Below are 27,925 nucleotides of genomic sequence, written 5' to 3' on the forward strand. Positions count from 1 at the left end.
TCACCAGGTCAGCCCTGAACAGGGTAAGGATCTGTCTCATCATACAGTGTCACGATGTTTAAGAGCGTTTGGACTGAAAGCCCACTCTGCAGTGACCAACCCTCCTATTAGCAGAAAGAATAAAAGGCTAGACTGACCTTTGGTGAGGAGTATGTTGTGTGGACAGAGAAGTGGTCCATAGTTCATTTTAGTGATGAACGCAAGTTTAATTTATTTAGGTCTGACGGGAAACATTATGGTCGTTGACAAACTGGGGAAAGACTGAACCCAAAATGTGTTAGGAAGTCAGTGAAAGGTGATGGAGGAAGTGTCATGGCTGTCATGGTTTGGGGTGTGTTTTCTACAGCAGCAGATGGATCTCTCATACAGCTACATGGCAGAGTGAATACAAGTGTGTATCAGAACAGTCTTCACAACATGTGCTTCCTTACTTACATTCATCACTTAGGTTCACAAAGCCAATAATCTTGGAATAGTCTCAAAGCCAATTAACAATAGTACATAACATATCCCTATAAACTAATTTCTTTATTAGTTCAATTAAAATCGCCCAGGTAAACCGATAAATACCAAAAAATAAGGGGGACACAATGTGATGTGAAGTAGCCGTAAACCTTCTGAGGCTGGGGCAGTAGGGTACGTGCCAATTAATATTGGATTATCATTTCCCTATTGATTCCCTGTTGTAGCCCCTACCTACCAACAGAGGGTATGACACCCTAACTTATCTGGGCGCCCCCGTTCCACGTCGGCTCACCCTCACTCACCCCGAAACCACCCTACCAACATAGAAAACACCAACCACATACAATAGTGACAGATATCAATTCTTCTGGAGTGGGGTTATTGGGTCTCTTATACAGAGACTACTTGCTAAGGTTCATGCATAACAGTATAAAGCTGTCACCTTGAAAGATATAGCTCAGGTCCCAGTCCTCTATTAACGTGACCAAATAATGTCTTTTCACAGCCCTTAATTACAGATGTATACAATGTCCTGGCAATAGAGTGACGAGGTCCGTGCTGATAGTGGCAGATAGCACATCAGCTCAAAATACTCCCCCTTAACTCCAGAAAAATGTAATCTACACCATAAAGCCAGATAAGCATATTAGTCATATTAGACCATACAGTAGAATCACTTCCCTTGAGAGGAGTGCTATAAGCCTCGACGCGTTTCCCCGCCCCTTTTCGGCTCATCAGGAGGCCCGGGGGTCAATGAGACAAGAGGAAGATTCAGGTGTCAATCTGGTACCAGAAACCCACAAAAGTGAAAGAACTGTGGAAGAGACTGGAAGAAGAGTGGACCAAAACCACACCAGAGCAGTGTAAGGGACTAGGGATGTCCTGTGGCCACAGATGTGCTGAAGTCATTCAGAGCAAAGGCCTGTATACTACTGATTGGTGACTGTTACCTTCAGAAAATGTACTTATAATCTTTCTCTGTGCTACAGTCCTTGCTGTTCTCTATTATGATCATCACATTTTGGGCAAAATAAAGGTTTTATGTTCATAAACTTTGGATCTTTTGTAAAACACTGTTCTAGTAGCATGGTGTATCCCTTACAAAAAAAAACTTCAAAATGTTGATGAACATGGATTGCATTATTTCTGAAGAAAAAAAAAAAAAAAGCAAGTGATCATACATCGTTCTCCAATTTTGATTTCCATTGTAGAATTTTTTTTTTTTTAGAAATAAAGTTTTCATGTTTAATCTATTAAGCAAACCCTTCAATTAGTGTACAATGAATGCAGCTAGAACAGCTATAAACTAGTATTAAAGGAAATCTGTCACCAGGTTTTTGCCACCCAATCTGAGAGCAAGATATCGTGGAAGCAGAGACCCTGATTCTAGCGATGTGTCACTTTCTGGGCTGCTTAGTGTAGTTATGATAATCTACCGCTGATTAAACAGTTATTATTAGAGGACTACTTAGTGTGCTGCCATGTAGTCCAGCATATTCAGGAGCTCTGTATAGCTGTTAGATCTGCAGCAGAGAAAACATTTATCAAAATGACAGCAAACAGCTCAGTAAGTGACACATCGCTGGAATCCTGGTCTCTGTATTATGCTGCTCTCAAATGAAGGGGGAGCAAAAATCTAGTGACAAATTCTCCTTAAATGCCTTGAAAAACTGGATTAGAAAACCCCATGACTGTGCGTAGAGTCTATGAAATCCTACAGAGAAGCTCATCACAGTGCGGTCATCCCCAAAACTGAAATGATACCATTTATACATCCATATCGGAGACTTGCCCCCATACAAGTCATACTTGGGCTACAGATTTTACTTAATAGTTTTAACCCATGATATTACATATGGAAATGAGGGAGCGTTGGTGCATCTGCTGTGGAGGAGGGCTCAATGCAGCTTTCCGCCCCTCAATTACCACCTTCTGACCCTCCCTTTATGCTGAATGACAGGACACCAATTGAATACCTAGCCCTGTAAGAACAGCCATTGTGCATATAATATATATATTCATGGCAAAATTCATTCAGATTAATGGCAATATTAAAAAAAATTCCATGAGTGCCGCTGTCTGCAGCAGTTAACTGATGCGTTTTGGATGTACCCATCCTTATTATGGAAAAGACAAATAAGGAAAGTCCGAAACGCGTCAGATACCTGCTTTAGACACGTCATTGAACTTTCTTAATCCTGAAATTGATCCATTTTAAAAATAGAAATCTTACTGTAACCATTAATTACATTGGTGCTGGATCACACCACTCTGCTTACTCCCTGTGATTTTCTCCCTTGGTGAGCAGATGCACTTTTTTTTTTTTTAAAAAAGTGGGTGTTATCAGATAGCAGCTTAATGATGTACATGCCCCCAGTGAAAAACACCCACTTGGCCATACCTGAAGTTAACTCATTAGATGCCCAATACCTTGATTGCCAATATTTCTGTAACAGGTAACATTACACAGAAAAAAAAAAAAAAAAAAAAAAAGAAGGCTTTCCTGTGTGAGTCAATATGGACAAAATTGGTGAAAGGTCAATGTCTGATTAGCGCAGAATTATAAATGCAGCTCAGACCGTACAAGACAAGTAATTCCATGTATGATATTTGTAAGGCTGTGTGCACATGCTGCGTTTTTATGACGCTGCGTTTGGCATTTAAAAACGCACAAAAACGCACCCGCAGCAAAAAAATGTGCCAAAAAACGCATGCGTTTTTGGCGGCGCTTTGCTGCGTTTTTTTTCTGCGTTTTTACAATGTATTGCATGGGGGAAAACACAAAAACGCAGGAAAGAATTGACATGTCCATTTTTTTTTAAGCTAAAAAACAGCTTAAAAAAAAAAAAAAAGTTGTGTGCGGACAGCAAAAATGAAAACTCAGACTTTGCTGGGGAAGGAAAGTCATGCAGTTTTGAGGCCAAAAACGCACCCGAAAAACGCACTGTGTGCACATAGCCTTAGGTCACTCTTGTAGGGAACAGCACCAAAGGAAAAGGTGTAAAGGTCTAGGGGTACCTTCACACTTAGCGATGCAGCAGCGATCCGACCAGCGATCTGACCTGGTCAGGATCGCTGCTGCATCGCTACATGGTCGCTGGTGAGCTGTCAAACAGGCAGATCTCACCAGCGACCAGTGAACAGCCCCCAGCCAGCAGCGACGTGCAAGCGACGCTGCGCTTGCACGGAGCCGCCGTCTGGAAGCTGCGGAGACTGGTAACTAAGGTAAACATCGGGTATGGTTACCCGATGTTTACATTAGTTACCAGTGTGTGCAGGGAGCAGGGAGCCGCGCACACTGAGCGCTGGCTCCTTGCTCTCCTAGCTACAGTACACATCGGGTTAATTAACCCGATGTGTAATGCAGCTACATGTGCAGAGAGCAGGGAGCCGCGCACACTGCTTAGCGCTGGCTCCTTGCTCTCCTAGCTGCTGTACACATCGGGTTAATTAACCCGATGTGTACAGCAGCTACATGTGCAGAGAGCCGGAGCCGGCAGCACAGGCAGCGTGAGAGCTGCAGAGGCTGGTAACTAAGGTAAATATCGGGTAACCACCTTGGTTACCCGATGTTTATCTTGGATACAGCTTACCTCAGCTGTCAGATGCCGGCTCCTGCTCCCTGCTCGCTTCATTTGTCGCTCTCTTGCTGTCACACACAGCGATCTGTGTGTCACAGCAGGAGAGCGGCTTTGAAGAAAACGAACCAGGGCTGTGTGTAACGAGCAGCGATCTCGCAGCAGGGGCCAGATCGCTGCTCAGTGTCACACACAGCGAGATCGCTAATGAGGTCACTGCTGCGTCACAAAAAGCGTGACTCAGCAGCGATCTCGGCAGCGAGCTCGCTGTGTGTGAAGCACCCTTAATTCTCCTTCCTATGCACAATAGCAGCGGCCCTCACATCATTACTGCACTGACCTCACGGTTTCTGTGACCCTGTAATAAAAAGCTCCCAAGAGGTCTAATCTGAACCGACAATACCAGCAGGGAGAGGGGTTTTGTAAAGGGGGATGGGACCGCGCTGCCTTACAATCTGACCTACACGGCTAGGAGAGATCCTAAAGATTAGGGCTCCAATGTGAGTACATTCATTGTAACCATTAAAATTCATAACATGTAATTAAGTAGCGAAAAAAGGGAGAATAAAAACGGGGGAAACTGACTTTGGTTTAAGGCTCCACTACAGTACCGAAAAAATAAAGTCCTGGAATGGTGCTGGTAGTACATGCTAATCACTGCATACATCGTCACATGCCATATGTAGAGTCACTGCCCAAATCAGCGCAGGGGTTCTACAGGAAACCTTTTATCTCATCATCGGTTATTTAGTCACTAGGCTTGCTTCATGGCATGGGGACCACCTCAGCCCATAATTATTCAACAGTGATGGCAGCCATAATCCTGCTCCTAGTGCACTCTGAGGGACTCATTACAATGAGAAATTAGTGGCAATCTACAGAGACAATCAGTAGCCACCTTTCCCTGGAGACCTAAAGATCCCTCAATTACATCACAACAAAACACAGCAGGCATCATACAAGAGGCACCTACCCGGGGCAGCAACACAACACCGCTCATAAAGGCCAAACCCGATCACTGACCACACTCACGTAACGAAAGGGACAATATACATCCGTTATACGTGGTGCAAGGGGGGCACAGGGAGGAGAGGGGCGCTTTACTGAACAACAATCCTCTGGTGATCATCGGGACAAACCAGGTGATCACGTACATGACTCTGCCCAAAAGACATGTCTGGGATATAAGGGACTGTTCACATGGCCACCTCAGCAAGACACTCAGCGGAGTCAGTGTGTAATGGTCAGACATAGGACAGCTAAGATCACAATGAGCCACAACTATGAAAGGTGTATAATAAAATGATTATACAAGAAATGTTCTACAGTTATACACCTTTCATAATCACAGTTCAGTGTGAAGTTGGTGTCCTCCATCTGATCATTAAGCCAATTTCAGACGTCCGTGTTTCAGGTACATGTGATATCCATATTTAACACCGATGTCACACGTAGCAATGCCAGTCTATGGTGTTCCTCACACATCCGTGTTTTCACATGAACTGTGTGACCCCCTCGTGACCCCGTACGCACACACAGAGACATGGCTGCTTTTTCTCCAGCAGCACGTGTGTCACACGGATCCCACACTGATGTGATCTGTGTGACACGTCCTGGAGGAAACACGGGTCCGTGAAATAAAATTAATTCATTTCTATATTCACCTGTATCCAGCGCTGTTTTCTTCAGCTCTGCTGCCTCCTGCTTCTGACCCCCTCATTATACTCATAGAATATTCACTGCACTGAGGAGCTGGAAGCCAAAGCATTATGGGGCCAGGTGAGTATCCAGGTGTGTGTGTGTGTGTGTGTGTGTGTGTGTGTGTGTGTGTGGTGTGCAGTGAGGCCATCGGAGTATCCAAGGAACTCCGAGGACATCCTGACGACACCCATCATACTGCGGGTTTAGCGGCTGTGACTTCATGGGTTCATCAGGCCCGCACACACACAGCTCAGGGCACCCCTGACCAGGCCACACACACACACTGCTGAGGGCCCCCTGTGGTGGCCTGGGCTGACCTTATAAGGTCCAGATCACCGCAGGGAAGCATAGACAGCAGTGTGTGTGTGTGTATATATAATTATATTATATATATATATATATATATATATATATATATATATATATATATATATATATATATATATATATATATATATATATATATATATATATATATATATATATATATATATATATATATATATATATATATATATATATATGTATATATGTATATATATGTATATGTGTGTGTGTGTCTTGCTCTCACAATCAATGGGGAATGTTCAGTTCTCTATTGAATGTGACAGCAGTATGGGATCGACATGGATTAGAGCTTTGATAGGAAATAAATTGGAAATGAGGGTGTCTCTTGTGTTTATTTATTGAATACTTTTCTCTTATGTCTTTTCAGGTTTGCTTTTGGGGAACGTCGTGGGACCTCACCATGGATTACGGAGGACTTTTTTTTATAAAAATCAAATAAATTGGTGAACGAGAACTGGAGTCAGGGTTTTTTTTTTTTTGTTCAAATAAACTGTTATTCTCCTTTCAACTGCTGGATTAGTAATGGCAGTGTCTGCTAGATGCTACCCATTACTAATACCAGGGCTTGATGCCAGCTGGAGCTGGCATCATCTCCACAAATATGCACTGCACCAGGAAGAGCTGGGTCCAGCACAAGAATTGGCGCATGTAATGGATGCGCCATTTCTGGGATGGCTGTGGGCTGCTATTGTTGGGCTGGAAAGGGCCAAATAACCATGGCCCTTCCCACCCTAATATCAGCCCAGCCTAATAATATCAGCCCCCAGTTATCTGCTGTACCATGGCTGATTTTAGTAAAATGGAGGGGACCCCACGTCATTTTTTATTATTAATAATGGAGGGGATCCCACGTTTATTTTTTAACCAGCCAAGGTACAGCAGAGAGCTGAGGGTTGCAGCCTTCAGCTGCTGCTGTTCCTGTGCTGGATATGAAAATTGTGGGGGACCCCACGTCATTTTTTTTTACCAATTAAAAAAAAAAAAGCTATAGAACAGCTGGCCAAGCTAGCTACCTCTATATCTATATTGTTATTCTGTTTTATATGTTCTTTCTTTATCTCTCTGTATCTATCTTATATGTGCTATCATTTACCTATTATCTAATGTGTTCTATTATCCATCTTTCTTTATCCATCTCTAATTTTTCAGGCTTTGACCATCTTTTATACATAAAAAAAAGAAAACCTTTATTACAGTATCATGCATTTTTTTATTGATATCAGTCACATGGATGTCACACGTATGCAAACACGGATGTTACACTGAAATACTGGTACGTGTGGCTTGCACCTGTTTAAACACGGACGTCTGAAAGGGGCCTTATACATACAGTTGAAACCAGACGTTCACATACACCATCTAAAAAAGACACATCTGCATGTTTTTCTCACTATCGGACATTAAGAGATATAGAGAAACATTATTACTATTTGCAAAATGAAACGTTTACATAGATTAGTATTTGATGCCATGGCCCTTAAAGGGAACCTGTCAATATGCACCTAGAGGAATGAGCTGTTTTGGGTGCATAATGCTAATCCCTGCATCTGGTAGCAAAGAAAAAGATCTTTAGAAAAGTATTTGCAAAGATTTTATCATATGCTAATGAGAGAGGGGACTAGTCCCAAGGGCATTGCTTCCCGTGCTAGTCGGCCCCCTTAGTATGTTAGTATGCCCCTGTGGGTGTGCTAACATACTAATGAATGTGCAGCGTCAGAGGATGATCTCACTCACCTCTCCGCTGCCATGGCCGCCCAAGGCTGGATTTCGGCTCAGTGCTCATGATTTGGCGGCGATGGCAGCGGAGAGGTGAGAGATCATCCTCTGATGCAAATGGGTCTTTGTCCATTTGGAAGACACATTTCTGCCCAAGCTTTAAGTTCCTGGCTGATGTCGTGAGATGTTGCTTCAGTATTGCCACAATCTTCTTTCCTTATCATGCCATCTATGTAGTGAAGTGCACCAGTCCCTCCTGCAGAAAAACAACCCACAACCTGATGCTGCCTCCCCCATGTTCACAGTGGGGATAGTGTTCTTAGGCTTCAAAGCTTGTCCCTTTTTCCTCCAAATGTAACGATGGTCATTATGGCCAAACTGTTTAATTTTTGTTTTGTCAGACCACACGACATGTTTCCAAAAATTAAGATCTTTGTTCCTGTGTGCATTCGCAAACATTAGTCTGGCTTTATGGTTTATTTGGGAGTGATGGCTTCTTCCTGGCAGAGTGGCTTTCAGCCCATGTTGATACAGTACTCGTTTCATTGTGGATAATGACACAATCTTACCAGCTTCCACCAGCATCTTCATAAAGTCTTTTGCTTTTGTTCTTAAGTTGATATACACGTCTGATTAAAGCATGTTCATCTCTGGTACACAGAACCAGTCACCTTCCTGAGCAGTATGATGATGTATGGACATTCCCATCTTGTTTGTCCTGTGTATAAATGATTTATACAGATGAACGAGGCAACTTCAGGTTTCTGGAAATTGCACCCAAGGATGAGCCAGACTTGTGCAAGTCCACAATTCCCTTCCTGACATCTTGGCTGATTTCTTCTGAATTTCCCATGATGCTACACAAAGAAGCAGTGTGTTATATCCACAGGTGTGTCTAATTAAATCAGATGTTGCCAACAAACCTATCAGAAGCTGCCAAAAACATGACATCCTCATATGGTCTGTCCCATATTGGGCAGGGCAGATCAAAGTATTGTAGTGCGACTGAATGGGACCTTAACGCTGGCTACTGTGGATGACGTAGATGCGTCATGCATCCAGGCTTCAGAAGGACAAAGATGACCGAAAGAGGAGGCGCCGATTCCGGAGAACGGAGACACCCATCTGACCAGTCTGCACCGCACCGACTGTTAGGTGAGTATTATAAAGTGATTTTTACATTCTACACAGCGGCCTGGGCTCTTTTATAGAGCATGTTAAAATACTGTATATAAGAGCCCACTGGTGGTGACCGCAGCTTAGTCGCCAAATCTGGTGACAGGTTCCCTTTAACACCACAATCCATCACCGAAATAAATACTACTACCTGCATGTCTGGATCACAACCCCTCACCAGAACAGTATAGAGAAGCTATAGTTGGCATTAATGTAATAGTACAGCCAGCATATACAAGAAGGGAGAAACGTGACTGGCTCACCCACAGCATGTGATCAAAGGAGACTAACAAGCAGCCCAGCAGAGAATAACTCTTGGTATACTGCCTATGAACTACAGGTCTGTGAGTTGACGCGAGTGTGACTGCCTGCTAACTTCTCTGTCTGATCAGTGCAGAATGCCAGAATATGTGGCTTCCACAGATCCTGACGCCACCATGACAGTCGGCGAGGTTTGTAAAAACCTCCTTGTGAAAGATGGCTTAGGAGGGAGGGTTAATCCTACTGACAGAATCCTTTAAAAAGTTTAGTAACTCCTCAATAAAAGTCTGTTACCAAATGTTGTGTAGCTGGTTAAGAAAATAACCCCCATACAGAAGTATGGGCCTCACAAAGACCCCCCCCCCCCATACAGAGGTATGGGCCCTGGCATTGCAAGCCACATAAAATCATCCCACAGGCCAGATTTGGCATTGTGTGCCAGAGTGTGACATCTGCAATTTAGAGGAAATACAATTATTTACTACGAGACATCACAGGAGATGTAAAAAATCTCCTCTATAGAGAACCTATACTTTGTTTTCTAGTATTCTACAGATCAGTCACGTTCGGATGCAAAGAACCCTCCCTTTCCGCGAAAACACTTATAGCATGAGCGCTGCTCCGGAGGCAGGGGTGCTCCGCTCCTGCATGAGTGCGCTCAAAGTGGTTTACAGATTCAGTTTCTACAATTGTTTGTCCATAGTTTCCAGCAGAATGTGACAATACACTATGCATGTTTGTGACGATAATGACTGACCAGCCACTCGTGTGTATGTGCTCTACCATGCCAAACCTGTCTACAATTGTCAGGCAGAAGAAAGCCTGAAAACACTGAAGCTGAAACAAAGACAGCCGGCCTGGACAATGCGACCATGGAGCGAGCGTGTACACATACACTGAGCTATGAAGAGGTTGTAAAGATGGGTTAATAGAATTTGATTGCAGAACATTTGGCTGTAATTTTTTTTTACCTGTTAGAACTTGAGGAAACCTTTATACCTGTGTTCCCAGGTGGAGTAGTCAATTGCAAATAAAAACAACAAAAAAAAAGCCTGAACTTAGAGTGTTCTGCACACCAGAAGTCACAGCAGTACCTTGTATCCTGCACCAGCGCCTCTGCTGCTCCCTTACCCCTCAGTAGTCAAAGCAGCGCCTCTCCTGCTCCCTTACCCCTCAGTAGTCACAGCGGCGCCTCTCCTGCTCCCTTACCCCTCAGTAGTCACAGCGGCGCCTCTCCTGCTCCCTTACCCCTCAGTAGTCACAGCAGCGCCTCTCCTGCTCCCTTACCCCTCAGTAGTCACAGCAGCGCCTCTCCTGCTCCCTTACCCCTCAGTAGTCACAGCATCGCCTCTCCTGCTCCCTTACCCCTCAGTAGTCACAGCGGCGCCTCTCCTGCTCCCTTACCCCTCAGTAGTCACAGCAGCGCCTCTCCTGCTCCCTTACCCCTCAGTAGTCACAGCGGCGCCTCTCCTGCTCCCTTACCCCTCAGTAGTCACAGCGGCGCCTCTCCTGCTCCCTTACCCCTCAGTAGTCACAGCAGCGCCTCTCCTGCTCCCTTACCCCTCAGTAGTCACAGCATCGCCTCTCCTGCTCCCTTACCCCTCAGTAGTCACAGCGGCACCTCTCCTGCTCCCTTACCCCTCAGTAGTCACAGCAGCGCCTCTCCAGCTCCCTTACCCCTCAGTAGTTAGAGCAGCGCCTCTCCTGCACCCTTACCCCTCAGTAGTTACAGCAGTGCCTCTCCTGCACCCTTACCCCTCAGTAGTTACAGCAGTGCCTCTCCTGCACCCTTACCCCTCAGTAGTCACAGCAGCGCCTCTCCTGCTCCCTTACCTATAGGGGGGGGGGTCACAGCAGTGCCTAGTATTCCTTACCCCTCACTAGTCACAGTAGGGACTCTTCTGCTCCCATAAGATATGTTCACACACACCGAGTATCTAGTTGCAGAAATTTCTATACCATTTCCACATCTCTTGGCAGGAGAAACGCAGTGAAAATGCACCTTTTTTTGCATGCGTTTTTCAATTTAATTCAATGGGTTAAAATAAATAAATATGCGGCTGATTATTTTCTGCACTAAATCTGCAAGGTGAAAATGAGCAACATATGCACTTTTGGATTCTTGTTGACTTTGATGGCATCAGGTTTTGCTTACAGGTTTGTGACAAAACTGCACTCAAAACTGGATCAAAAATGTGATAAACATGCACTGTGTGCACACAGCCTAAGGGTATGTGCGCACTAGGCGTTTTTTTCACGCTGCGTTTTTATGTGCGTTTTTGTCTAAAAAACGCACCCGCGGCTAAAAAAACGCGGCAAAAACGCATGCGTTTTTGTCGCGATTTGGTGCGTTTTTTTGCTGCGTTTTTACTCACCGCGTTTTTAATCAGTGCACAATGCCATTAAAGATTGTTGATGGAAAAAAAAAAAAGGTCTGATGTCATTTCCTTCTTCAAAATGTTCATTGTATGCAGGAGAGCAGACAGCTGCAGAACTAGTGTATGCAGGAGAGCAGACAGCAGCTGCAGAACTACAAGTCTCAGCATCCTCCATTCACTAGTGTATGCAGGAGAGCAGACAGCAGCTGCAGAACTACAAGTCTCAGCATCCTCCATTCACTAGTGTATGCAGGAGAGCAGACAGCAGCTGCAGAACTACAAGTCTCAGCATCCTCCATTCACTAGTGTATGCAGGAGAGCAGACAGCAGCTGCAGAACCACAAGGCTCAGCAGCCTCCATCCAGGACTGTATGCAGTTTTTTGCCCAAAAAGAAAAAAAAAAAATGACATGGGCTTCGCCATATTTTTGTATGCTAGCCGGGTACAGCAGGCAGGTACGGGCTGCCCCCAACCCCCAGCTGCCTATTTGTACCCGGCTGGGAACCAAAAATATAGAGAAGCCCTTTTTTTTAATTATTTCATGAAATAATTAAAAAAAAAAAAAAAAATGACGTGGGCTTCGCCTAATTTTTGAGTCCAGCCGGGTACAACTAGGCAGCTGGGGATTGGAATCCACAGTGCAGGGTGCCCATGCTTTCTGGGCACCCCCACTGCGAATTGCAGTCCGCAGCCACCCCAGAAAATGGCGCTTTCATAGAAGCGCCATCTTCTGGCGCTGTATCCAACTCTTCCAGCTGCCCTGAAGCCGGGTAATAATGGAGTTAGGGCTAGCTGTATATTATCAGCTAGCCCTAAGCCCGAAATTCATGGTGTCACGCCAATATTAGACATGGCCACCATGAATTTCTAGTAATGATAAAAAAAAAAAAACACAACGCACAGAAAAATATTTTTATTAGAAATAAAACACAACACAATTAGTGACTCCATCTTTATTGAAATAAAGAACCCCCCCTCCGCAGTAATCCTGGGTCAAGGGTCCCGCGCCGTCCAATCCGGATCCAATATCATCTGATCGGTTTGCTGGAAGGCAAAGCGATCAGATGATGTGTCAGGATCAAGTGCCTGAATCACATCACACATCAGCTGATTGTATAAAAGCCGATTATGCTTAGCTATTGTTTCTCCAGACTCTTCCAGTAATCATTGTATTGTAGTTGTGTATTGCTAATGTGATTACCTTAGTAGCCATTATCTAGTCTGTGCATTCCAGACTACATGTATACCCTCAGTCTTTCTGTAGACATCATTTGTATGAACATTGTCCATGCAGCTTGAGATTCATCCAATTGGAGAGGCGATCTTGTCCAACCAATCGATGAGGATGCAGTGTATCCAAGTGGAAGGCTGTGGCTATAAAAAGGGATTTCTTTAAGCCACCAGGGGGTTGTTGATGGATGCTGATGGATCCAGTCTAAGCTCTCAGGAGCTGACTAGAGGATCAGGATATCTTATGGCTTCAATCTAGGCACTCCGGTTCCGGTTGGAGACCATATCCACAGCCTAGGGATTTCGACTCCGGCTGCCAGGATTGTATCATCATACCAGGACTACCTAAGGAGGACACTCAGGTTGGGACAATTCAGTTACCTGGTACAGACTTTGCAGACCTAAGACAGCTTCCTAAATCTGGCATTATTCCGTTCTCGGTGGGTGCCCGCCAAAAGCGGGGTGCTGCTGGATTGGAGTAAGCGGCCCTGGAACCTCTGAGGCACAGACATTCTAATCCCTGGTGAGCCAGCGGAAGGGTGAGACTCTGTTGCCTGTTACATGTGTGTGTTTTGCTGGTTATGTGTTATGTGCCGTTAATTGTTTGGGGATCCAATAAAGTCTAATTATTGTGGTTCCCTCATCGCTGTGTTGTCTGAGTAGTGTTATGCCCACGGTTGAGGAGGCCGGCGTTCAGTTGGGATGAGCCCTGGGCCACGCTGTCTAAAGGCGGCGGGTTTTAGTGGACGAGAGCACCCACTGAGCCCAGTGTCTCCATTGTGATTAGTGGATTGTAAGGGTATGTGCGCATGCTGAGTATTTAGTTGCAGAGATTTTCTGCACCTTCTGACAGAAAAACACAAAGGTGCGTGTTTCTGCCATGCATTTTTCATAAAAGTCAATGGGTGGAAGGACTGAAAAATGCAGGGAAAACCGTACTAAAAATTGACATGCTTCAGTTTCTTTTTTCTGCAAGGTAAAATTTCTGCTTTTCATATATTCCCCTTACATAGTCACTGGTCTGCATTCCTAAAAGGTGAAGACTGCAAGATTACATACATACATACATACAGTGCTGGCCAAAAGTATTGGCACCCCTGCATTTCTGTCAGATAATACTCTGTTCTTCTTGAAAATGATTGCAATCACACATTCTTTGGTATTATTATCCTTTTATTTTGCTTGCACTGAAAAAACACAAAGAGAATGAAACAAAAATCAAATCATTGATCATTTCACACAAAACTCCAAAAATGGACCAGACAAAAGTATTGGCACCCTTAGCCTAATACTTGGTTGCACAACCTTTAGCCAAAATAACTGCCAAGAACCGCTTCCGGTAACCATCAATGCGTTTCTTACAATGCTCTGCTGGAATTTTAGACCATTCTTCTTTGGCAAACTGCTCCAGGTCCCTGAGATTTGAAGGGTGCCTTCTCAAAACTGCCATTTTGAGATCTCTCCACAGGTGTCTATGGGATTCAGGTCTGGACTCATTGCTGGCCACTTTAGTAGTCTACAATGCTTTCTATCAAACCATTTTCTAGTGCTTTTTGAAGTGTGTTTTGGGTCATTGTCCTGCTGGAAGACCCATAACCTCTGGGGAGACACAGCTTTCTCACACTGGGCCCTACATTGTGCTGCAAAATGTGTTGGTAGTCTTCAGACTTCATAATGCCATGCACACGGTCAAGCAGTCCAGTGCCAGAGGCAGCAAAGCAACACCAAAACACCAGGGAACCTCCGCCATGTTTGACTGTAGGGACCGTGTTTTTTTCTTTGAATGCCTCTTTTTTTTCTCCTGTAAACTCTGTTGATGGCTTTTCCCAAAAAGCTCTACTTTTGTCTCATCTGACCAGAGAACATTCTTCCAAAATGTCTTAGGCTTTCTCAGGTAAGTTTTGGCAAACTCCAGCCTGGCTTTTTTATGTCTCAGGGTAAGAAGTGGGGTCTTCCTGGGCATCCTACCATACAGTCCCTTTTCATTCAGATGCCGACGGATAGTACGGGTTGATACTGTTGTACCCTCGGACTGCAGGGCAGCTTGAACTTGTTTGGATGTTAGTCGAGGTTCTTTATCCACCATCCACACAATCTTGCGTTGAAATCTCTCAATTTTTCTTTTCCTTCCACATCTAGGGAGGTTAGCCACAGTGCCATGGGCTTTAAACGTCTTGATGACACTGCGCACCGTAGACACAGGAACTTTCAGGTCTTTGGAGATGGAATTGTAGCCTTGAGATTGCTCATGCTTCCTCACAATTTGGATTCTCAAGTCCTCAGACAGTTCTTTGGTCTTCTTTCTTTTCTCCATGCTCAATGTGGTACACACAAGGACACAGGACAGAGGTTGTCAACTTTAATCCATGTCAATTGGCTGCAAGTGTGATTTAGTTATTGCCAACATCTGTTAGGTGCCACAGGTAAGTTACAGGTGCTGTTAATTACACAAATTAGAGAAGCATCACATGATTTTTCAAACACTGCCAATACTTTTGTCCACCCCCTTTTTTATGTTTGGTTTGGAATTATATCCAATTTGACTTAATGACAAATATTTTTTTTTTCATTGAAGACAAATTAAATTAAGATAATACCAAAGAATTTGTGATAGTTTCTTCTTGAAAATGATTGCAATCACAAATTCTTTGGTATTATTATCTTCATTTAATTTGTCTTCAATGAAAAAAAAATAAAAAAAAAAAATTGTTATTAAGCCAACTTGGATATAAATTCCACACCAAACATAAAAAAGGGGGTGGACAAAAGTATTGGCACTGTTTGAAAAATCATGTGATGCTTCTCTAATTTGTGTAATTAACAGCACCCGTAACTTACCTGTGGCACCTAACAGGTGTTGGCAATAACTAAATCACACTTGCAGCCAGTTGACATGGATTAAAGTTGACTCAACCTCTGTCCTGTGTCCTTGTGTGCACCACATTGAGCATGGAGAAAAGAAAGAAGACCAATGAACTGTCTGAGGACTTGAGAATCCAAATTGTGAGGAAGCATGAGCAATCTCAAGGCTACAAGTCCATCTCCAAAGACCTGAAAGTTCCTGTGTCTACGGTGCGCAGTGTCATCAAGAAGTTTACAGCCCATGGCACTGTGGCTAACCTACCTAGATGTGGAAGGAAAAGAAAAATTGACGAGAGATTTCAACGCAAGATTGTGCGGATGGTGGATAAAGAACCTCGACTAACATCCAAACAAGTTTAAGCTGCCCTGCAGTCCGAGGGTACAACAGTGTCAACCCGTACTATCCGTCGGTGTCTGAATGAAAAGGGTCTGTATGGTAGGACACCCAGGAAGACCCCACTTCTTACCCCGAGACATAAAAAAGCCAGGCTGGAGTTTGCCAAAACTTACCTGAGAAAGCCTAAAACGTTTTGGAAGAATGTTCTCTGGTCAGATGAGACAAAAGTAGAGCTTTTTGGGAAAAGCCATAAACAGAGTTTATCTTGTGTATAAGATAATACCAAAGAATTTGTGATTGCAATCATTTTCAAGAAGAAACTGAGTATTATCTGACAAAATTGCAGGGGTGCCAATACATTTGGCCAGCACTGTATTAAAGAGTCGTCCGACCCGGACCATTTCAGTGGGACCTATGGGCCTCCCGACTTTCCCCACAAACATATTAAGACGCAGGAAAAGTAGGACGAGCATATAGAATTTTCTTTTGTTCTTCTTGAAGATAAGCTGCTATTGTCTTCCTGCAGCATAAACACCTATTGTAAACACATGCACGCTTGGCTGAAATAGGTGGCCATGATATGGGGGAGTGCGGAGAAATGGTGGTCAGCCAACAGTTGCCATAGCTCCAAATTAGGTTATACCAGACAGACGTTCTGTGATGGTCGGGAGGTTGCTTATCACCTTGCTGCTGAACATGGCAGTAATTTTACCATGACTCCTCACCAAAAACTCACTGCGCAGCCCTTGCCTAAGGCCAGATGAAGGGGACATTAAGATTGCTCACTGTGGCTAGGTATTCACAGTAACTATTAGTCACACTGCATAACCGTTCCTCCACGGAGGGAAAGTTCTGTCACGTAGGCCAGAAAAACCTTCAGCATCTCAGTCATTCCACAAAAGCAGTGCATCTCCTGTGTGAACGACAAGAGGCAAGGCGCAGCGCCAGACCTCCTGCGTGCCCAGCCGTCACGACGCAGCGCCAGACCTCCGGCGGGCCCAGCCGTCACGGCGCAGCGCCAGACCTCCGGCGGGCCCAGCCGTCACGGCGCAGCGCCAGACCTCCGGCGGGCCCAGCCGTCACGGCGCAGCGCCAGACCTCCGGCGGGCCCAGCCGTCACGGCGCAGCGCCAGACCTCCGGCGGGCCCAGCCGTCACGGCGCAGCGCCAGACCTCCGGCGGGCCCAGCCGTCACGGCGCAGCGCCAGACCTCCGGCGGGCCCAGCCGTCACGGCGCAGCGCCAGACCTCCGGCGGGCCCAGCCGTCACGGCGCAGCGCCAGACCTCCTGCGGGCCCAGCCGTCACGGCGCAGCGCCAGACCTCCTGCGGGCCCAGCCGTCACGGCGCAGCGCCAGACCTCCTGCGGGCCCAGCCGTCACGGCGCAGCGCCAGACCTCCTGCGGGCCCAGCCGTCACGGCGCAGCGCCAGACCTCCTGCGGGCCCAGCCGTCACGGCGCAGCGCCAGACCTCCTGCGGGCCCAGCCGTCACGGCGCAGCGCCAGACCTCCTGCGGGCCCAGCCGTCACGGCGCAGCGCCAGACCTCCTGCGGGCCCAGCCGTCACGGCGCAGCGCCAGACCTCCTGCGGGCCCAGCCGTCACGGCGCAGCGCCAGACCTCCTGCGGGCCCAGCCGTCACGGCGCAGCGCCAGACCTCCTGCGGGCCCAGCCTTACTGAAGGCCTATGTTACTAGTGCAGTGCCCGTCCTATAGGCCTGCTCTTACTGACAGCTGGAGTTTCTAGTACATCTGCTTGTGGGTACCGTCTGTCTATAGTATATGAGGGAGATGTGATATAAGCCAATAACCCCCCCAGAGTGTACAGCCACAGTACAGGGTGTATGCTAAAAGAATTTATATGAGGACGTGACATTTCTAGTGGGTTATTTCTCCCTTATTTTATTACCAGTGATTTCTCTGGCAGCCCATGTGAGGTTGGCATTCGCTCGGTGCCATCTAGCGCCCCTCCCTGCAGCACATAGCGACTCACACTTATTAGTGATCTGTATTTTATCTTCCATCACCAACACACGCCATGATAATCACACAGATACATCCATAAACTCCTGAGGAGGAGAAACTTTGGACAGCTGAAATGCGTCAGTACTGCTGTTTAGAAGAACATAAACCTATACCGACTGCGCTCTCCAATAAAAGGCATCACAACCTGCAGACGCACACATGCAGCACTCTGTTAAATGGTTACATTTTAGCGACCGGAAGAATTTACTACAAAACGACACTATTCACACAGATCATGCCGCGATCGGGGTGCAGCACTATCACCGCTACACAGTACGAGAGGCAGACATGACATTGTGCCCTGTACTTCTCTATGAGAAACTCAGAAACAACCGATGAAGCCACTAACACATAAGGCTAAGTTCACATTTCCGTTGATTTGTATCAGTCACATGCGTCGCTTGACGCATGTGACTGATGCGCTGTTCAACGCTGTACAACGGATGACAAAGAACAGAATTCTTTGTCGGATTCCGTTGTGTGCGGGGGGCGGAGTTCGGGGGGGGGGGGGGGGGGGGGAAGCCGAGCGGGGCTGTGGCACTGAGGACGTCAGTGCCGCAGGGACTGCAGGACAGGTGAGTGTGAGTGTGTGTGTATACACATGCTGAATGCGGGAGGGGGCGGAGCCGAGCGGGGGGCGGGGCCAGGCGTTGAGGATGTCAGTGGCAGTGCTGCGGTCTGCATGGCTGGGGAAAAGTGAGTGTATCTGTGAGTGAGTGTGCGCGCGCATGTATGTATGTATGTGTGTGCACATGCGGAGTGCGGGAGGGGGCGGAGCCGAGCGGGGGGCAGGGCCAGACGAGGGTGTCAATGGCAGTGCTTGTCTGCATGGCTGGGGACAGGTGTGTGTGTGTGTGTGTGTACACACACATGTGCGGAGTGCGGGAGGGGGCGGGGCCAAGCGGGGAAGTGTCGGCCTCCCTGTACGCGTAACCAGACTAAATATCGGGTAGCAAAGCACCCGATATTTACCTTGGTTACCCGATATTTACCTTAGTTACGGGCCTACACCGCTTAGCGCTGGCTCCTTGCACCGTAACCAGGGTAAATATCGGGTAACCAACCAAAACTGGTGACGTGTGCAGGGAGCCAGAGAGCATGCGCAGCGAAATCCGACGGATCTCGCTGCTCAAAAAACGTTACATGCTGCGTTCCTCCCGCCCGGCGGTCAGTCGTTCCACGACTGATCAGTCGGGCGGAGGGTGCAACGCAGCATCATCAGTCACAATCCGCTGCTCATACAAGTCTATGGGAGCAACGGAATCCGCTAAACGGATTCCGTTGTTTACAAGAGCAGCGGATTGTGACTGATACATTTTAGCGGAAATGTGAACTTAGCCTAACGGGGAGACTTGCTGGGCCCAGTCATGGCATCTGTCATTGTGCGGCATACAGCCATAGTATTGTGTGCGGCCTCCATGAGAGCACAGCGACACATGTACTGTGATGTCACCACTATTCAGCCCCCGAGACCCCCGCCTCACTGAAGGAGCGGTGTATACACGCACACTATGATGCTGATCACATGCAGTCACCATAGTAATCATCTAAAATTACGGATTTAATACTGTATGTGAAATCATGCCAAACTCTCCCCACATGGTCGTGCCCACAAACACAGCATGGCCGCACACCTGGGATCACGTCACCTATCCACATAATACATGATAAACCATCGCTGGGGGTCTCACTGATCACTAGAACTGTGCGTCTGTCAGACCCCTCACAATGGCTATCACAGGACCACAACAACTATTCCAGCCCCTGGGTACTACAGCCATACAGTAAGGAATGGGACAGGTGACCCCCATGGCAATGGCCGGGGGGAGGGTTCCAGTGATCATTTGTACATCACCCATTCTGTAGGCATACAGTGAATATTTGTGGGATAACCCCTTTAAGGCTTACTCACGCCCTGCTTCCCCCGGGCCGGAGCCAGGAGAATACAAGATATGACTCTTTATACTGATTTTTTTTGGGTGGTGCCACATTTTTAGTCAGAGTAGCACAGACTACACTTACACCACCACCACCAGAAGGGTGGTCAGACAACAGGCCAAAGTCTCATATTGGACCGCTTGCCTTAGTAGTCATTGGCGCCATCGTGGACACCTTTGAATCCCGCTTATTGAGGTTTCACATTGAAGCCCCTCGACAGAGTGACCAAGACATAGTGCGACCCCGGCCTCCGTTACCACCATGGTTCTCCGCTCACAGTAAGCAATAGCTTTAAAGACAACCTCAAACAACTCATCACACGTCACAGACAGATAAATGAACGTTCTACTGATCTGAACAGGTTCCAATAACTTAACAACTTCATTGTAACAATCAGTGTAAGGTACGCGTCATCTACTGGACGTCCATGACAAAAAGGATCCTGGTAGCAGCTATAGACATGGCGCACTACTGTCCGGAGCAACCAATCGCTCGGTGCTCACCTGAATGTGGAGGTCACCTGAGTGAAGGCTGGATGCCCGCTGTACCCTGGAAGCCAACAGGATCTGATGGAGGAGGAAACAAGGGCACAGGACACCACTGAAATCAGTAGGATCTGACCACTGACCTGTAAGCCAGCCACACACGAAGCCGGTCATTACAGGGGCACACACAGAGGGTGGTGGGGGGCTCACCCAGGTCACTGCTGCATTTTATAAGACAACTTTTCACAATCGTGCACCCAACCTCAAAGACATCGCAACAAACAGAATGAAGTCGGCTCTGTTCATCGCAGATCTAGTACAAGCTATGCTATAGAACGCTGAGATTAACCCCTTAGAGCAGTGATCCCCAACCCCAGTCCTCAAGAGCAACCATCAGTGCATGTTTTCAGGATTTTCTTAGTATTACATAGGGGTTGGAATCATCATCTGTGCAGGTAATTCAATTATCACCTGTGAAATACTAAGGAAAACCTGTAAGGCTAAGTTCACACACTGCCTTTTTTTGACGCTGCGCTTTTTGGCCGCTAAAAACGCACAAAAACGCACCCGCTTCAAAAAAACGCGCCAAAAAACGCATGTGTTTTTACCGCGATTTGCTGCGTTTTTGATCTCTGCGTTTTTCTGCGGTTTTACAATGCATTGCATGGGGGGAAAACGCAGAAAAACGCAGGAAAGAATTGACATGTCCATTTTTTTTTTAAGCTCAAAAACGCAGCTTAAAAAAACAGTTGTGTGCGGATAGCAAAAATGAAAACTCAGTTTGCTGGGGAAGGAAAGTCATGCAGTTTTGAGGCCAAAAACGCACCCGAAAAACGCGCAATAACGCCGTGAAAAACGCACTGAGCACATAGCCAAAATACGCACTGATGGCGGCTGTTGAGGAACACTGCCTTAAAGGGACAGTCAGCGCAGAATGACTGACCAAACCAAGTACAGGCACTCATGCATAATGGCAGGGTCAAAGATTTAAACAAAAAAAAACAAACAACAGCTCCACCAAAATCCTCTCTGGCAGGTCTGGTTTCACAGAGCGAGAAAAGGGAGGAGATAGAGGAGAAAACAAGCCGGTGGGAAGGTGCACTGAGATGTTTGGCCCCACCAGGATGAACAGAGCGCCTGTACAGTCATTGTGTGAGGACAGAGACCCTTTAATGACCACACATCTTTCGACAGTGGTTCTTGCAGGTCCCTATTCTAGAGGGTGGGGTACAGGTTGACATTGCTTTGTTAAAGCATATTCTAACCAGCAGGAGCGATTTGGAGACCATACTGCTTTCTACCCCTCTATCCCCTCTTCTGCAGGTGACTCGGCGATGTCATTGCTTCCACTGGATCCAGCCATGCCTCGAGTGACAGATCTGCCTGGCACAGCCGAGCTGCCGAGGCTTAGCAGTGCCAGATCATCTCTACCAGTAACTAATGTGAGGACAGGGGGCTGATCTCCCCTGTAACCTGCACTGCTATGGCTGCCTCGGGTTATCTACAGCTGCATGTCTATGTGCTGGTCTTTGATTTTCTTGGACAGCGCAGACACTCAGTTTTTCAAATTAGGATACGCTTCCTAGAGGTTACACACTCTTCTCCCAAAACAATCAACATATCAACAGCAAACTGGTTCTGCAATGGAAGAGAATGAGAATTTTTTAAACATTTTAAGAGGTGCCCCCCCCAAACATTTTTGAAACCGACCAGCTCCCCCTCAAAAAAAAAAAAAAAAAAAGTTTCCACCCTCCGCAGACGAGCGCACCCATCTGAAGTGTGCCATCCGATCGCTGCAGACGAGCGCACCCATCTGAAGTGTGCCATCCGATCTCTGCAGACGAGCGCACCCATCTGAAGTGTGCCATCCGATCTCTGCAGACGAGCGCACCCATCTGAAGTGTGCCATCCGATCTCTGCAGACGAGCGCACCCATCTGAAGTGTGCCATCCGATCTCTGCAGACGAGCGCACACATCTGAAGTGTGCCATCCGATCTCTGCAGACGAGCGCACACATCTGAAGTGTGCCATCCGATCTCTGCAGACGAGCGCACACATCTGAAGTGTGCCATCCGATCTCTGCAGACGAGCGCACACATCTGAAGTGTGCCATCCGATCTCTGCAGACGAGCGCACACATCTGAAGTGTGCCATCCGATCGATCTCTGCAGACGAGCGCACACATCTGAAGTGTGCCATCCGATCGATCTCTGCAGACGAGCGCACACATCTGAAGTGTGCCATCCGATCGATCTCTGCAGACGAGCGCACACATCTGAAGTGTGCCATCCGATCGATCTCTGCAGACGAGCGCACACATCTGAAGTGTGCCATCCGATCGATCTCTGCAGACGAGCGCACACATCTGAAGTGTGCCATCCGATCGATCTCTGCAGACGAGCGCACACATCTGAAGTGTGCCATCCGATCGATCTCTGCAGACGAGCGCACACATCTGAAGTGTGCCATCCGATCGATCTCTGCAGACGAGCGCACACATCTGAAGTGTGCCATCCGATCGATCTCTGCAGACGAGCGCACACATCTGAAGTGTGCCATCCGATCGATCTCTGCAGACGAGCGCACACATCTGAAGTGTGCCATCCGATCGATCTCTGCAGACGAGCGCACACATCTGAAGTGTGCCATCCGATCGATCTCTGCAGACGAGCGCACACATCTGAAGTGTGCCATCCGATCGATCTCTGCAGACGAGCGCACACATCTGAAGTGTGCCATCCGATCGATCTCTGCAGACGAGCGCACACATCTGAAGTGTGCCATCCGATCGATCTCTGCAGACGAGCGCACACATCTGAAGTGTGCCATCCGATCGATCTCTGCAGACGAGCGCACACATCTGAAGTGTGCCATCCGATCGATCTCTGCAGACGAGCGCACACATCTGAAGTGTGCCATCCGATCGATCTCTGCAGACGAGCGCACACATCTGAAGTGTGCCATCCGATCGATCTCTGCAGACGAGCGCACACATCTGAAGTGTGCCATCCGATCGATCTCTGCAGACGAGCGCACACATCTGAAGTGTGCCATCCGATCGATCTCTGCAGACGAGCGCACACATCTGAAGTGTGCCATCCGATCGATCTCTGCAGACGAGCGCACACATCTGAAGTGTGCCATCCGATCGATCTCTGCAGACGAGCGCACACATCTGAAGTGTGCCATCCGATCGATCTCTGCAGACGAGCGCACACATCTGAAGTGTGCCATCCGATCTCTGCAGACGAGCGCACACATCTGAAGCGTGCCATCCGATCTCTGCAGACGAGCGCACACATCTGAAGCGTGCCATCCGATCGCTGCAGACGAGCGCACACATCTGAAGCGTGCCATCCGATCTCTGCAGACGAGCGCACACATGTGAAGCGTGCCATGCGATCGCTGCAGACGAGCGCACACATCTGAAGTGTGCCATCCGATCTCTGCAGACGAGCGCACACATCTGAAGTGTGCCATCCGATCGCTGCAGACGAGCGCACCCATCTGAAGTGTGCCATCCGATCGCTGCAGACGAGCGCACCCATCTGAAGTGTGCCATCCGATCGCTGCAGACGAGCGCACCCATCTGAAGCGTGCCATCCGATCGCTGCAGACAAGCGCACACATCTGAAGCGTGCCATCCGATCGCTGCAGACAAGCGCACACATCTGAAGCGTGCCATCCGATCGCTGCAGACGAGCGCACACATCTGAAGCGTGCCATCCGATCGCTGCAGACGAGCGCACACATCTGAAGCGTGCCATCCGATCGCTGCAGACAAGCGCACACATCTGAAGCGTGCCATCCGATCTCTGCAGACGAGCGCACACATCTGAAGTGTGCCATTCGATCTCTGCAGACGAGCGCACCCATCTGAAGTGTGCCATCCGATCGCTGCAGACGAGCGCACCCATCTGAAGCGTGCCATGCGATCGCTGCAGACGAGCGCACACATCTGAAGCGTGCCATCCGATCTTTGATCACACACCGATGTTATTCAATAGGGCTGTTCAGATGAAGGATTCTTTTCTTGGTCTGGCTGTTTGTGATTATCTACGTAAATGATCATGTACATTTTTTAAGATCACACATGGATGTCACACTAATGTAGAAGAGAAAAAAAAAGACAGACACATGGATGAAAACTAGCCAAGTGTCCTGGATGAAACTGACGATTTTTCATCCGCTCGTCTGCAGCTGGCCTAACACTATGAATAATTAGCTTATTTTCCGGATTATAGGACGCACCTCCCCCCCCCCCAAATTGGTGACAGGACGCGCTCAGGGGTGTCATGGCACGGGGTATCTCGGTGGCAGATGCACTGAGGTGAATGCGGGCTCCATTGAATTACCCGCGGTTGACGTGAAAAACTTCAAGAAAATGGCCGTGGGGGCATGCGTGGACTCCGCAACCAATTTTTATTTATTTTTTTTTAAAGTTCATCGCGTCAACCGCGGGCAATTCAATGGAACCCGCAGTCAGCTCAGTACACCCGCCGCAGAGTCACCCTGTCCTGTGACCATCCGTCCTGTGACCCTCCTGAGTCGCCCCCCTGTAGTGTCACCCTTGCAGCCCACTGGAAGATCAATGGCACCTGCCGCAACGCCCCCACGACCGCAGTATCGCCAACTCTCCTGAGCCGCAACACCCCATCTGAGCACGCAGCATCGCCTTGCCTCCTGTGACCTTCCTGACCTGCTCCACCACCGCCGTCCCCTCCCCCCGGTGAGCATTAGGATTAAAATGCACTAGATTTATAAGACTGGCCCTCATTTTAACATTAAAAATTATTTTTTCCTCCTAAATTTGGGGTGAGTCTTATAAAATGAATCATACGGTAGTTCTGGATCCCGGGCGTCGCTTCAATTTGCCCCCATTTAGCCTGGGAGAGGCAGGTTTGGTAAATATTGAGTCTCGGGTCCCATCAGAGAAAGGTCGCCTTGTCATGGCTGGTGGGCTCACATGAATTGGCCAATTTACGCCCCAAGTACCTTCAATTGATATATAGATGAAGGATTTAAATGGGTCCTTTTTAACATGAAATGAATAAAAGTCTTGAATTTTACAAGGATGATGAAGAGTTGCTGGATATCCCCTCCTCTTCAATTGATAGGTATACGCCATACAGCAGTGATGAGCCCACCTCTCTACAGTCAATGTCCACGGTCATCTATATGGACTCAAGGCCAAGAAATACTGGGATTTCTCCCACGTACAATGAGGCCGTATACAATCATGAGGGCTGGGGAAAAAGGTGTTGAGTACAACCAGTGACCAGAGAGAAAAATGTAAAGGGAGTGAGCCCAAGAGCTAACGATCCACACAACACAGTCCCACTGGTCAGCCATACTGGGATAGTCAGGAGCACGGGGATCGTAGGGTCTAAAGCAGCAACACAATGTAAGGCTGTGTGCACACAGCGCAGGTTTTATGCATTTTAGGTTCTTTTTTTTTTTTTAAAACAAAACAAATCCTAATGCCAAAGTCAATGAGAATCCTGGTGTAGAGCAGTAAATATTCTTTTTGCATTTTTTGCAGTGTTTTTCACCACTTGACTTCAATGTAAATACGCACTGAAAACACAACAAGAGATCGGGGGCCATGCCCTGCGCAACATAGGGGGCCGTAACCATGTAATATAGGGGCTGTAATGTATATAATATAGTGGCATAATTGTATCATACAATGTTACACAAAGTAATGGACAAAATATAGGGGCCGTAATGCATGTAATATAGGGGCCGTAATGCATGTAATATAGGGGCCGTAATGCATGTAATATAGGGGCCGTAATGCATGTAATATAGGGGCCGTAATGCATGTAATATAGGGGCCGTAATGCATGTAATATAGGGGCCGTAATGCATGTAATATAGGGGCAGCATGCCTGACAACTGTAAGCTCACAGATCTGTTAGGACACGCTGGGACTTGTAGTCTGCAGCATCTGGGGACGATCAGGTCGGGGACCCCGGTCCTGCAGGAAGCGCCACTGGCAAAACAACAACAGACTTCACGTCGCACACTCATCAGTGGCGTCAATTATCGTTACAGGTCACGTCGCACGAGAATCGCGCAGTGTATGGCCGATGTCGGCCGTCGCTGTGGACACGCTGCTCACCCGTGACACTGTCAGGTCGGTCATCAGCTCGTCGAAGGCCCGCGTCTCCTCGGCCTGCTTCTGGTTGTGCAGCGCGATCTTCTCGCTGAACTTCCTCGGGTTGGAGCCGCTGGAGGCCTGGGACGCAGCCATGTCGCAGGCCTCAGCTCCGACTACGAGAGAGGGGAAAAGTCCGAGGTGTCCGGGCTCGTACCGTCCCCGCGGGACCGCTGCGGCTCAGCCTGTCATGGGGTCCGGACTGCTGCCCCCTTCCGGAGGATCAGTACAGGCCCGGCCTGCCGCCGGAGGGACGAGAGCAGGCCATACGGGAGGGGCGGCTGCACGGCGGGCGACACGCACAGCGGCCTGCCTCCTTCCGCGTCTTCCGGTCCGATGTCAACAAAACGTCGTGTAAACTCCCAGCGTCCTCCGCCGCAGCAAACTTCAGGCCGCCTGCTGACAAGTGCGGAGCTCCGGCCTGACGACCCGCCCACTAATAAGCCCCGCCCAAGTCTCGTACACCGCCCACTAACAAGCCAGCCCCATGTCTAGTGCCACGCCCACTAATAATCCCCGCCCCAAACTGCTGCCCCGCCCATATAACAACACCCGCCCACATGACTGGAGATCCGCCTACATAGCAATACCCCGCCCTCTGTGCGTATTGCCACGCCTACATGTACCCGCCTGTCTTCTGTTGCCCCGCCCACACACCGCTAAGGTCCCCTGTGTGTGGTTGATTGCCCTTCCCGGTCCCGCCCCACACTCGCCTGCACACACAGCGGTGACCCCGCCCCCCACATGCCCTCGTACAATCAGCACCTGTAGATTTGTGATCCGCCCGGCAGTCTCCACAAGTTCACGTCGCTGTCCCCGCCGGCCCCGGCAGCCGTGCAGAGCGGAGCGTGACAGCGGGCGGTGGCAATGTGTGTGTCATTATACCGGACTGTGACGTGCAGGCACCGAGGGTCCATGTGACTACAGCCGGCACCGGAGGAAAGCGCAGAGCCCCGGACACACAGCGGCGGAATCAGCGGGTCCGGGAGCTGCCTGGGTGTCCGTCTGTCTGTTCACAAAAATACAAATGGAAAGTGGAAACGTAAGTGAGAATGTAGTAACGTGCAGGCGGAGGTCGGCTCATCTGCGAGTGATCGGCCGATCTGATCCAGGAGAGGGGACGAGTGTGCGATGTTCTTTTCCGTCTAGGCATTGTATGCTGTCTCTATCCAATGTGACTGTAACCTTCTCTTCCGTACAGTCGCACGACCGCTCCGTATACCGTCCGTGTGTCATCCGTATACCGTCCGTGTGTCATCCGTATACCG

The 27,925-nt window shown here is 48.1% G+C and overlaps 1 protein-coding gene across 3 annotated transcripts in view; it reads right to left on the reverse strand.

Moving 5' to 3' along the window:
- The window catches only part of CRTC3 (CREB regulated transcription coactivator 3), a 191,417-nt gene extending 164,336 nt beyond the window's left edge, over window positions 1–27,081 (reverse strand). For all 3 annotated transcript variants that reach the window (XM_075345866.1, XM_075345865.1, XM_075345863.1), the window contains exon 1: window positions 26,622–27,081. In XM_075345866.1, coding sequence (XP_075201981.1) covers window positions 26,622–26,753 — 132 coding nt within the window. In that variant the 5' untranslated portion in view covers window positions 26,754–27,081. The remainder of the gene's footprint in view (window positions 1–26,621) is intronic.
- Between the last annotated feature and the right edge of the window lie 844 nt (window positions 27,082–27,925).

Source organism: Anomaloglossus baeobatrachus, chromosome 4, assembly GCF_048569485.1.
Source record: "Anomaloglossus baeobatrachus isolate aAnoBae1 chromosome 4, aAnoBae1.hap1, whole genome shotgun sequence".
Classification (NCBI taxonomy): Eukaryota; Metazoa; Chordata; class Amphibia; order Anura; family Aromobatidae; genus Anomaloglossus; species Anomaloglossus baeobatrachus.